The sequence below is a fragment of the Perognathus longimembris genome, chromosome 1 (assembly GCF_023159225.1).
Source record: "Perognathus longimembris pacificus isolate PPM17 chromosome 1, ASM2315922v1, whole genome shotgun sequence".
Classification (NCBI taxonomy): Eukaryota; Metazoa; Chordata; class Mammalia; order Rodentia; family Heteromyidae; genus Perognathus; species Perognathus longimembris.
Window position 1 is genome coordinate 135,125,760 of NC_063161.1, and position 13,531 is coordinate 135,139,290.

The 13,531-nt window shown below is 39.5% G+C and overlaps 1 protein-coding gene across 1 annotated transcript in view; it reads left to right on the plus strand.

The window, feature by feature from the left end:
- Positions 1-13,531, plus strand: part of Tmeff1 (transmembrane protein with EGF like and two follistatin like domains 1) — a 77,252-nt gene that overhangs the window by 15,649 nt on the left and 48,072 nt on the right. The window contains exon 2 of the mRNA XM_048338149.1: positions 7,416-7,525. Within this exon, the coding sequence (XP_048194106.1) occupies positions 7,416-7,525 (110 nt within the window). The remainder of the gene's footprint in view (positions 1-7,415; positions 7,526-13,531) is intronic.

Sequence of the window (13,531 nt, forward strand, 5' to 3'; positions counted from 1 at the left end):
AATTAATCTAAAAGAACAAGGGCTAGAGGCATGGCTTAAGTGCCAGAACACTTGTTTTAAGACATTTGGACCTTGAATACAGTGGTACTGCAGAAACAAAAACAACAACAACAACCCCCCCCCCAAAAAAAAACTAATAAATGATTGTAAAATTCAACATAATTCAGGAGAATACATAATAATGAGGAAACTTCAGATTCTGCCAAGACATAACTGGTTCATTTGGTGTATATATTTTCTCATTCTTTTGAGTTATTATAAGCATTAAAAAAGCTCTGTTATACTCTTTTTCTTCTCTGCACTGGGGCTGGAACCCCACCCTGGTTGTTACATATATATATTTTAAAAATCTGCCCTTAGCGGGGCGCTGGTAGCTCACAACCCTAGCTACTCCAGGAGGCTGATCTGATGATCAGGTTCAAAGCTAGCCCAGGGCAGGAAAGTCTATGAGACTCTTAGCTCCAATTAATCACATGAAAAATGGAAGTGGAGTTATGGCTTAAAGTAGTAGAGCACTAGCATTGAGCAAAAGAGCTCAAGGGAAGTGCCTAGGCCCTGAGTTCAAGCCTCAGGACTGACTACAAAAAAAACCTTAACTGCCCTTAAGAAAGTGGTAATATGGAAAAAGAAAGAAAGGAAAGAAGGAAGGAAGGAAGGAAGGAAGAAAGGAAGGAAAAAATAGCCAGGCACTGGTGGCTCATGCCTGTAATCCTAGCTACTCAGGAGGTTGAGATGTGAGGGTCCAGGTTCAAAGCCAGCCTGGGCCAGAAAGTTAGTGAGACTCACTCATCTCCACAAGAAAACCAGAAGTGGCACTGTGGCTCAATGAGGTATAGAGTGCTAGCCATGAACAAAAAGAGCTCAGGATTAGTGCTCAGGCTCTGGGTTCAAGTCCTAGGATGGAAAAAACAAAACAATGAAAAGAAAATGATAATGTTTTGTGTCAGGAAGTAGAGAATTGTCATCATTACTTTAATAATCCTCAGAATAGATTTGGTGTTCGGATCTGTGAGAGGAAGTATATAGTTTCCCAGGTTAGTGTCAGACCCTAGGATTAGAAATGGGAGGCAGGGAGAAAACTTCACTGGTGGGCATCCTTGGTGATCACTGGATGGATCTGGAAGCTTCTTGGGCACCTCTGTTACTGAGCTGGGGCTCAGGTCTGTTCTTCCATCCCACCCGGCCGTGGGTGGACCATGTTTGGCTGTCCTCCCTGTCACCTTGCCTTGAGCATCCTGTCACCAGCACTTGGATTTGAAGGAGGTGGGGTGAGGATGGATTGACAGGATTCACTGTGCTTTTTGACAAAGTAGCTTTTTGTGCTTTTTGGCAAGTAGCTTTCAGAATGGATGACAAATATCGGAGTCAGATAATTGTGTGGCAAATGTGAGTTTCCTTTCTTTAAATAAGTTTTACTCATCAGTGCCCTTAATGCATTTTAATATTAATGCAAACTGCTTTTGGTTTTGTATTGTGAAATGCTAAGACTATTTCCCCTCACATTGTGATAGTAGAAGATAAATGCTGTAGTAAGAATATTTTAGTAAACAAGTTGAAGAAAATTAAATTTCTTGCTCTTCTGATTTGTTGAGACTTGGTGCTAGCATTTATTGAATCTATTTCTTGGTTTATCCTGAATTCTATTTTCAATTATTTGCGTCATTAACGGTGCCCCTTCAACATCAGGAGTTGAAGTCATGTTTGAGGAAAGAAAGTAGGTCTTTATTGTGTACTGTGCCTACTTGTTCTAAGCACTGTTGCTTTTGAATACATGATGTCATCTAGTTATTACAATGCAAGGGGAAGAATTATTTTATGGCTAACATTGACCCCCAAACTCAGGCCCATTATGGAGCAAACTGTGTCTAGGGTGGTTTGCAATCTTTTCTTTTTTCTTTCATGACCGACATAAAGGGCAATTTTGGTTTAATGAGTTGGAGAGGGGAAGGGCTAATGGCGAACTCAAAAGAGGATGAAGATGGTAGGAATAGTTGGTTTGCTTGTGTGATAATGGAACTATGAAACCTGGTGACATATTAGGGAAGATTGGGTGGGGTAGAGGAAAGTGATGTCATTGATTAGGATATACTATATGCATGTGTGGAATTCTTACAACTGAAACCTTGCACAATTACTAAAAATAGTTATCAACATAAACCTGTGAAAAGAGAAAAAAGTGTCATCCTTGTTCAACTTGTGTGACATGTTTTTTCCTGGTTAACTTCCTTTCTTTCTTTCTTTCTTTCTTTCTTTCTTTCTTTCTTTCTTTCTTTCTTTCTTTCTTTCTTTCCTTCCTTCCTTCCTTCCTTCCTTCCTTCCTTCCTTCCTTCCTTCCTTCCTTCCTTTCTTTCTTTCTTTCTTTCTTTCTTTCTCTCTCTCTGTCTCTCTCTGTCTCTGTGTGTAGATAGGTAGATACAATAACATGGATTCTATAGCCGCGTCTCTCTTTTTCATTCCAACAGTCATATCCCTTAGTAGTGTGTTATATAATATGTATCTTTAAATTGCTGTATAGTGTTTCATGATTATACCACACAATATTGTAGATTTTTAAATATTTTCAATGTCTTTTCTGTTTCAGCAAATTGTTTTTAGTGACTGTCAGGTACAGGTTGGGGAATAAGTGAGGTTTAGTTAGGGAGTAAGCTCATCAGATTGGACTGGTGTGATTTTCCCATAAAAAGGACAGAGTTCTCCAAATACTACCAACATCTAGGTAGTTATTCTAAAGACATTTAAATTTTGTTTTTTTAAGAACAAGGTAAAAAATTTGAGTACATCTTGTGGGGGGATCAGCCTAGAGAAGAGTGAAAGATTTCTGCATGCTTAAGACTTTACTCAGCGTTAGTTTTTTGGCTTTCCCTAGTGGTTCTCTTTAGATGTGAAGGATACAGGCAGAGGCAGGTGGCATGGCTGCAGTAAAGTTGGGAACACTGGGTTTGAATGCTTGAAGTTGAGGCTGTATGTGGTATACTGACAAGGGAACAAGATGACATAATAATGGCTGAGGGTGGGACATTTTTATTTGTAATAGGAACCCTCTTGTTATGATAAAGAGAATTCTATGGCTAGTCACACACAATTTGTAAATGCAGGTAACATTATATTTTAACTTAAAAACATGTAAGTACATATTTATTAATATTTTGAAGAAGGGCCCAGAAGTTTTCATTGAAGGTAGTTAATTCTGGAGTAAAACCTTTATAATGAACTTAAGGTTTTATGGATGCTGAATTGTGAATGAATCTAACAGCCGTTGCTTTTAAAGGCAGCTTGCTTTGTTTCCACTCTTCAGTTTAGCTTTCATAGAAGCAATTTATTCTCACTCATATGAAATGTTGAAATTATAATCATAGTAACAAGTACAGTGGGCATAACTAGTCTGGGGTAATGTATAAAAACACAAGAACAGCTACCTTACTTGGAGCTAAGGAGTTCCAAGGGCTCTAGAGAGTAACTGAGAGGCCTTTTAGATCCTTGTGCCTGAGACCTTGACCGTGGGTTTTAGGAGAATGGTATGCTCACTTCCCATTAATCTGATAAATCTGGGGACCTATCTGAGTGTTACATGGTCTGGACAGTAGGAAAAGGCAAGAGGAGGGAGTCAATGAGAAGTGGTTGGAATTGAGGGGATAATGGGTGTTGCTGGATTAGAAGGGGAGGCAGGAATGTCAAGTGCTGTGGAAAGATCAAGAAAAGAATTGGAAAACTTAAGAAATAAAGGCTTTTGGTCAAAAATTACACTTGGACATGATAAATTAAACAGGACTCTAAACAGTCACACAGTGAGACCAAAGGAGGATATTCTTAGGGAGAGTATCACAAAGGCTTAATAGCTATGTGCATATGATCATATAAAATGATGCTTATTGAAATGAACTCCAAGGAATGGAAACAAGAAGTTTTTATTGTACCATTTGTGCTTCTGCCCCATCTCTCCTCTTTTCCCTTTTGTTCTTGTTTTTGAGTCCTGCACCCTTTGTCTTGTATGTAAGTTTATCTGAGGGGAAGGCGTAGCACAGAAGCGGTGGGACAAAACAGATAGCTATGTTGGAAATGAACTCTACAGCTTAGGGAGGCAGGGGTTTTGGGAGGGGAAAAAACTGGAAGAAAGCGAGGAAGGCAGTGACATTGTTCAGAAAGAAATGTACTCATTAACGTATGTAACTGTAACCCCTCTTTTACACTAAAAGAAAAAAAAAGAAATAAAACCTTTTGAGGCTGGGCACTGATGCTCATATCTGTAAACCTAGCTACTCATGAGGTCGAAGACCTGAATATTTGGATTCAGAACCAGCCTGAGCAGGAAAGTCCGTGAGACTCTTAGCTCTAGTGAACCAACAAAAAGACAGAAGTGGAGGTGTGGCTCAAGTGGGTAGAGCACCAGCCTTGAGCAAAAAAGCCAAGGAAGCTCTGAGGTCAAGTCCTTGTGTTGGTGCACCTTCCCTCCCCCCACCTAGTGAGCTTTTGAATTTTTAGGTGGTTTCATTGGCCTTGAAGGAAAATGTTTCAAGTAAAATACAGGAAGTCAGACTCCTTAGGAGTGGAGATATTTTTTATGGCTGGGGCTTCTGCTTTGAAACAGAGCTTAACATAAACTCAAGAGTTGATGTATTTAGGTGCCTCCACTGAAACAGGTGATTACTGAGTGCTTGGAGACTGCTGCTTATTTGACACATGACTGCCTTAGACAATCAAGTGTAAACAAAGCCTTTGTTGCCATTTTTCACAGTGTTCTTCCACCGAGGATGAGTTTGCCTCTGAGGGGACCTTGGGTAAAATCTGAGGACAGTTTTGTATTCCTGGGGTGGTCATACTGGGATCTCTAGAGGCTGAATGCCAGGGATATTATCCTCCCATGCACTGGGTCATCCTCCCGTGCACTGGGTCGTCCTGCTACCAAGGCCTATTAGCACCCCCGATTTAGAAGCCCAGAGTTCTGCTGTAACTTGTTAAAAAAAACGTTTACTCCCTTTTGGTCTCCTTAAGGGTTAGCTAAACCGAACTACCTTCTATTTACAGCAAGAGTGGAAGACAGCCATACCGTTCTGGATAGCTGCTGGGTGTGGTGTGGAACTGCAGCCTGAGTTTGGGAGTTGGGGCCGCTCTTGTTCCCAGTAAGCAGGGCTTCTGCCTGGAGCGCATTGTTTCCCAGCTTTGCAGTGGTACTGGCATTTGAGACAGATTTTGCAGTTTGAGAATTAGATGATAGGCAGATTTGCAACCAGAGCTAAATATGTTTGCCCTAAGACACTGTGTCGAGTGCTTTTTTGTGTAAAATATTTCTGTTTGGAGAGTTGATTCTTGAGGACCTTTAGTAATGGCTCATCTGTTTTTTTTTTTTTTTTTTTTTTTTTTTTTTTTTACTGAATTTCCATTCGGGTCTTGAGAAGGCAGGTGTGTAATCAGGCCCATCATTGACAGGTAGCAGAGTGCCCTCTTGACTCGTGGGATTGTACAGAATCCTTGAAAAGGCACAACATTCCAGAAAATCACCCTCAGGATAGGATCCTTCTAAGTGATTTGACCTAAGAACTTGGTGCTCACACTTGTTAGGGCAGCACAGGAAGTTCTGATGCTCTTGACAGATTTGTAAACATGGGATATGTTGTAGGCAATAAAATCTTAGGACTTCTGCTTAGAAATATTTACCTTCATTAAAACCACTGGCAGGGGCTGGGGATATAGCCTAGTGGCAAGAGTGCCTGCCTCGGATACACGAGGCCCTAGGTTCGATTCCCCAGCACCACATATACAGAAAACGGCCAGAAGCGGCGCTGTGGCTCAAGTGGCAGAGTGCTAGCCTTGAGCGGGAAAGAAGCCAGGGACAGTGCTCAGGCCCTGAGTCCAAGGCCCAGGACTGGCCAAAAAAAAAAAAAAAAAAAAAAAAAAAAAAAACCACTGGCAATACCTGTCTGAGGATTGAATTTCATTGTATGCGACCCAGATAGGCATAGGATGAAACAGGACTAGTAAACAGAGCCATCAAAATTTCATGACTTACCTAGTCATATAGAAATAATAGAATTTGTCCTAGTCTGTTTCTATAATGATAACAATACTTGAAACGGGGTAATTTATAAAGAGAGTTCATTTGGCTCATGGCTCAAGTCTAGAAATAGAGAATAACTAGGAATAGAGGCTTGCTGGGGAAATGTTTCCTGCTATCTCTTTGCCAAGATGCTGTCATAATGTAGAATGCAAGAAGTCGCATGTTCCTCAGGCAGTCTGAGGTTAACAGACTCCCACATTCAAGTGATCACCACTACACTGTATTCCTTTTCTTCCAAGCACTCTTTTGTGTATTGCATTTGTTGTCAAGACTCATATTTCTAAAAGAGAAGACACAAAAATTGCACTGCAGTGATTTTCACCTAATTTGATATGATTGGCAACTTTAAGCAATGTATTTGGTGCTGAGAAAGCTTAATGTGAGTCTTCTAGCACAAGACTGATAATATTGGAGCAGGAGCAGAATAATCTCTGAACCATGTTCGATAATGTGGGTTGTATTGGCTGTGGTGGAGTAAAATTATTGAAAATCTTGAAGTCTAGTAAGAGTTTTCATCCTTCAATTCTGAGTATGTAAATGTTCCATATATATCTATTGTATGAAATTCAAATTCATTTCATTTTTTAATTTAAAATGATTAATATAGAACAAACAGTGACCAATGAAAATTTATTCTGCGTACATAAAGAAGATTGCAATTCATTTTTGCCTGACTTCCTTCCTTTCCCTTCCTTTTCCTTTTCCCTTCCCCCTCCCCTTCTCTTTCTTTTTTCCCCTTCTTCCCCTATCTTCTCTCTTCTCTCCTGTGAAAGTGATTGAATGCAGGGCTTTGTGTATACTTGGGAAGTCCTTTATATTCAGCTGTATCCCCAGTCCTTTCTTAAACTATTCACTAGAGAAATAACCTAATATATTAAGACAAATTGTGTTCGGGAATTATGTAAAATTCTGAATTTTTTTTTTTGGGGGGGCAATCCCAGGCCTTGGACTCAGGGCCTGAGCACTGTCCCTGGCTTTTCTTTGCTCAAGGCTAGCACTCTGCCACTTGAGCCACAGCACCACTTCTGGCCATTTTCTATATATGTGGTGCTGGGGAATCAAACCCAGGGCTTGATGTATACGAGGCAAGCATTCTTGCCACTAGGCCATATTCCCAGCCCCTAAAATTCTGAAATTTTGAGTTTCATTTTGGGGTTTCATGTAGCTATATGATTATGTAAGATTCTTTTGGGGATACTCTGAACATTTTGTTTCCTGTAGAGCTTGTTTTTGATGCTTTTTTTTTTGTATATTTTCTTATTATACCATGTGAAGGATTTCCTTTTTTGTATACTTATGCACATTTAAGTAAGAAAAAAGTCAAATACAAATATATGTATGAAGCTGTTTTCTTCTCTTGCAGAGTTAAATGTGAGAGAGTCTGTTGTAAGAGTCTGTGATGAGTCTTCATGTAAATACGGAGGAGTCTGTAAAGAAGATGGAGATGGTTTGAAATGTGCATGCCAGTTTCAGGTGAGGAATCCAAATGAGTTTTACATTTTAAAATATTTACCATAGTTTATAATTCTGTATTCTTCAAATTAACATGTGTTTATAGCACCTTGAACTCTATAAAGAAGCTAGGTTCATAACCCACCTGTTCTTGTGGTCAGATGCTGCTACTCTGTTACTTGTACTTTCCATGCTTGATCCTGGAATTAAAGAGGGCAAACTGGCAATGACAGGTGGGAAAATGTGATGGAAAAAATGTTAAGGTTCTCTCCAGACATAAGATGTAATTGCCACTGAAAGGAAATAAGCTACAAGGTTGCACTAGAGCCTTTAAGAATTTAAAAAAAAATCCTCCTGCTAGGTTAGCTCTTTTTCTCTTCCATTCTCATTTCTTTCTCTCATCTCTTAGAATGTGACGTAGAGCCTCAGGGTCCATCAGGATAACCGATAGACTAGAAAGTAGAACCTTTGTTTGTGAAACCATGGATGCCTTTACTACCAGTGCTGTTTGAGTTATTTGATTATCTGAAAAAGTAAAAGCAAGTGTGTTATATCCAGTTCTTCCTTTTTGTTTGTTTGTTAATGGTTAACTTATAACATGGCTTTTTACAAGATGATTCCTGAGTCATAATTTAAGATGAGACAAAGAACTAGAATCTTTTTCACTTATGATCTTGCTGTAAAATTATGTGCCATCTTGGATTTTGAGGAGAGGGAAAGGAGTCAGAAGTTAGGAATAGAACAGAAGAGAGTAATATTTCCAGTAACCCTTGACCTCACGTGTCTTTCTGTATGATACTCAAAGCAGATTTTTCCTATCAGTAATCCATTTGAAAAGAGACGGCACATTTCATACCTTTTCTTAAAACATGGCAATGGCAATGAGAACCAAAATTGGAAAGAGGGCTTATAGGTGAAGCCTATTTGAAACCCATAAATCATTATGGTGTTTATTTTCATGAAAAGAAATGGTCAGTTTATGAGTTAGAGGGGAAGGTGGGTAGGTTTACTACTCTGGTCTATCCAGCCAAAGAAGGTCTTCAAGGTGGAAGGTTTATATTCAGTTAGAAAGAAGGTTTCTCTTGGGCATTTTCAAAATAGCCACCATCTTCCACACTTGCCCAGGGAGCTTCTGGCTGGCTTCAGATCTTTTCTGCCCACTGGGTGGGGACACCAGTGCCCTTCCATGAGATTCCTTACCAGCACGGAACATAATTCAGACTCTTTTTCTCCTGGAAAATATATAATTTTTCTGTGGCTGCTCTCAAGATGTTCTCTTTACTTTGCTCCACCCCCACCCACCTTTTTAAGCATAATAAAGTGTTTAGGTTTAGTTTTCTTTTTATCTTACTTGGAGTTGGCTGATCTGAAATCTATAAATTTATGTCACTCATTAGCATGAGTTAATGGTCATTGTTTCTTAGTATATTTTCTCCCAGTTCTCTGTCCTACTGCAGGAGTTTAATAATTCTTTAGGCTTTAGGCCTTTTTTTTTTTAAAGTTTATTTTTTGTTTATGTGGTACCAAGGAATTGAACCTAGGGCCTCGTGTGCTAGGCAAACATTCTACCACTAAGACATTCCCAGGCCTCTTTAGACCTTTTAATACTGAGTCTCTTGTCCATTCCCCCCCTCCCCCAGGTTTTTCTTTCTGTTTTTCACATTAAACAATTACTTTATGGATCAGCCTACAGGTTTAGTAACCCTTTGATTATTTCCACTTTTCCTACTTAGTAAGTTTTTAATTTCATATTTTTTATATCTAGGTTCTATAGCTTATCAGTTGATATTTCTCATCTTTTCATTCATTACAAATATATATATGTATATATATATATTTGAACACATTTTTTTCTGCTGCTACAGGATATTTTTTAGGTATTGTCTCTTGGTTGCATTACACTTATCTTTTTTGTTTGTTTGTTTTTTGCCAGTCCTGGGGCTTGAACTCAGGGCTTGAACGCTGTCCCTGGCTTCTGTTTTGCTCAAGGCTAGCACTCTGCCAACTTGAGCCACAGCGCCACTTCTGGCTTTTTCTATATATGTGAGAAATCGAACCTAGGGCTTGATGTATACGAGGCAAGCACACTTGTCACTAGGCCATATTCCCAACCCCTATGCTTATCTTTGTGTCTATTAGTTAAGAGTGTATTGTGTCTTCATTTCAGAGTACTTTTGAATTTATCTGTACGTTATACATACATTATAAATGATATGTGTGCTTGAATTCTGTTGTGTTCCTTTGAAGAGAATTGCTAATTTGGGGGTGATTAAATTAATTGAACTTTCCAAACTATTGATTCTGTCTGGCTCAAATTCTCAGTACTCAAATGATCAGTTCGTTTATTTATTTATTTATTTATTTATTTATTTATTTATTTATTTATTTATTTATTTATTTATTGGCCAGTCCTGGGGCTTGGACTCAGGGCCTGAGCACTGTCCCTGGCTTCTTTTTGCTCAAGGCTAGCACTCTGCCACTTGAGCCACAGCGCCCCCTCTGGCCATTTTCTGTATATGTGGTGCTGGGGAATTGAACCTAGGACCTCATGTATAGGAGGCAAGCACTCTTGCCACTAGGCCATATCCCCAGCCCCATTTTTTTTTATTTTTTATTATTTATTTTTGGCCAGTCCTGGGCTTGCACTGTCCCTGGCTTCTTTTTGCTCAGGGCTAGCACTCTGCCACTTGAGCCACAGCATCACTTCTGGCCGTTTTCTATATATGTGGTGCTAGGGAATCGAACCAACGGCTTCATGTATATGAGGCAAGCACTCTTGCCACTAGGCCATATTCCCAGCCCATCAGTTCATTTCTTTAAAACCCATTGGAGCTACGTGGAGTCTGTCCCATGTCTCCTTCCAGGGTCAGCTAGAAATTGGTTCTGAGTTTGTACTCACAGGTGCTGGGACTCCCCTCTGACTTTCAACCTTCTGGAATTTCCTTTTCACTTTCTAGTAGCTGGTTCAGGCAGGTCTGAACCAGAGCTGTCTTCTGGTTTATCACATGAGAAAGGTTGTCTTTTCCCCACAGAAATTTCGTGTGAGAAAGTAGTCCTTTAAATTCCTTAGTGTGGACTTATTGGTCCAGTGGGATGCTCGTGTTCAGATTCACATCTCACCAGCAGCAGGGTATCAGATGGCCCGTTTTCTCTCAGAGTTGTGATAGTGGGTTTTTGCCAATCTGCTTATACTTTGTAAATGTGAAAGTCAAAAAGAAAGAAGAAAAAAGAAAAACATATATTTGCCTCTGATTACTAGAGAAATTGAAAATATGCTCCTTATTTATTGACCATTTTAAAGAACTAGTACTAGTGTTATTTCCTGTTTTTTTTTTTTTTGCCAGTCCTGGGCCTTGGACTCAGGGCCTGAGCACTGTCCCTGGCTTCTTTTTGCTCAAGGCTAGCATTCTGCCACTTGAGCCACAGCGCCACTTCTAGCTGTTTTCTGTATATGTGGTACTTGGGAATCGAACCTAGGGCTTCATGTATTCCAGGCAAGCACTCTTGCCACTAGGCATATCCCCAGCCCCTTTCCTGTTTTTTTATACTTTCTTTTTGGTTTGGGTTGATAGGTAAAGACATATATATATATATATATATATATATATATATACACACACACACATATATATATACATATATATATACATATATATGTGATTTTGTATGTCTGCTGTATATAGTATTTGAACACTTACTGTGCTAAGCATTTTATATCCTCAAACTTAGCAACTCCTAGGAGAACCTCCTATTTTAATGTGCTTCCCCCCCCCCCCCATTCCTGGGCCTGAGCTCTCTCCCTGGATTCCTTTTGCTCAAGGCTAGCACTCTACCACTTGAGCACCCTTTTTTGTTTATGTGGTGTTGAACAATTGATCATTCTACCACTAGGCCATATTCCCAGCCCTTTGATGTGCTTTTGAGAAGAGTAATGCATGCCTATATTTGAACAATGTAAGAGGGCATACATCCTATCTTACAGTCCTATCAGTTGCTTTTCTTGGAGGCAATATTTGTTGCTGTTCATATTTTTTCTAAAATAGTCTGTGTGTACATTTTAGGAATATAAATCACTTAATGGTATTTACTTTAGGGATTGCTACTTCCCAGTGAATTCTGTAGAGGAAAAGAAGTTATCTTACTTTATTTAAAAATTTTATTCATTTTGAGTTTTTTGAGATGATGGCTTACTGTGTAGCCTAGGTTGGCATTCAGCTCGAGATCTTCTTGCCTCGACCTCTGGAGTACTGAAAGGGATTGCCGATATATACCACCATGCCTTGGTGGCAAAATTTGAACTATTTGGTGGTACTGAGGTTTGAACTCAAGGACGTACCCTGTTAGGCAAGCACTCTACTCTTTGAACCACACCCCCACATCCCTTTTAGCTTTAGATTGTTTCAGATAGGCTCTTTTTTTTTTTTTTCCTGAGCTGGCTTCAGTCCATGATTATCTAACTCTTCCTCCTGATTACCTGGGATTATAGGCCTAGAAAAAAATTTACTTGTTTTTAGTTAACAGGTAATAAATAGCTTTGTAGATTTCATTTTATTACATAAATATGCTTAAAGTTATGCATTATCTTTATCTGTGTCTGTATCTATGATTCTACCTTTTCTACCTTTATTCCTTGAATGTCTTTTCCTGAAAACTCTCTTAAGAGTGTAGCAAAATAGCTCTTTTAACATACTTCAGCAGCTAGGAAATCCTCTTGTTAGCTGCCTGAATCCTTTCTGTGCTTACTCTGTCACAAATCAGGAAAAGGGAATATAAGGAACTGAGATTCATAGATATTTGTCCAGAGCTTTATGTGGTGTGTTAGGCTAGATGCTAAGGATGTGAAGATGTTTAAAGACAGGCTTCTTGCCTTGTACAGGCAAACTGCCTTAGGGCTTACATCATGATTTGATCTTCCTGTCCAGGAAATCTTCCTTGGACCATTCTGGCTTCTGATAAGCTTATAAATCTGTTCCAGTTGGACCCAGGTTATTGCCAGCTTAGGAACAATGACTGCATATACACATTTAATGCTTTGGTCTGCTCTGCTGTAGCAGTGTCTTTCAACTCCTTAAAAAAAAAAAGTTGATGATCCAGCATATTTTCAGGGCTAGTAACATGATTTAAGTAAATTTTAACAGATAACAAGACTGCATATAAAAGTCTAAAGTGGTACTTTTAGTCTACTAACAAAGAGCAATTTTCTTTCCATGTTTAAAAACACAGCCACTTTTATTAATTTTGTACCACAGAAGTGACAAACACTTTAGATTTCTGTTAAAAGTTAATGTCTGGGGCTGGGGATATAGCCTAGTGGCAAGAGTTCCTGCCTGGGATACACGAGGCCCTAGGTTCGATTCCCCAGCACCACATATACAGAAAACGGCCAGAAGCGGCGCTGTGGCTCAAGTGGCAGAGTGCTAGCCTTGAGCGGGAAGAAGCCAGGGACAGTGCTCAGGTCCTGAGTCCAAGGCCCAGGACTGGCCAAAAAAAAAAAAAAAAAAAAAAAGTTAATGTCTATGACTTTTCCTCCTCTTTTTTCTTCTACCTGGAATTCTCTGTGGTGTGTGTCTTTCCTCTTGAATTTATCAGGGTCGGTCTTGCTAGAGGCCAGTGTCCTTAGTAGATCTTTGTATTAGAGTTTTCCAGAAACATAGAACCAGTAAAGGGACACACAGACACAAAACACAGTTATACAGATACACACACACACACACACACACACACACACACACACACACACGAGACAGAGAGAGAGACAGACAGACATATGTACAGACTTAAGATATGGAATTAGCTTATTTGGTTGTAGAGAGTCTGAGAAGTGCCACAGTTTCAGTTGCATGTTGAAAGCCCAGGGAATCTAAGACTAATGTCTGAGGACCAGAAGACTGATGGAGCAGCTCAAGCAGTCAGTAGAGAGAATTCTCCCTTCTTCTGTTTTTGTTCTTTAAAAGTCCTCAACAGATTGGGCTCTGCTTTTCCACATTGGGATTGCTTAGCTTGGTCCACTGGCTCAAATCTTAATAT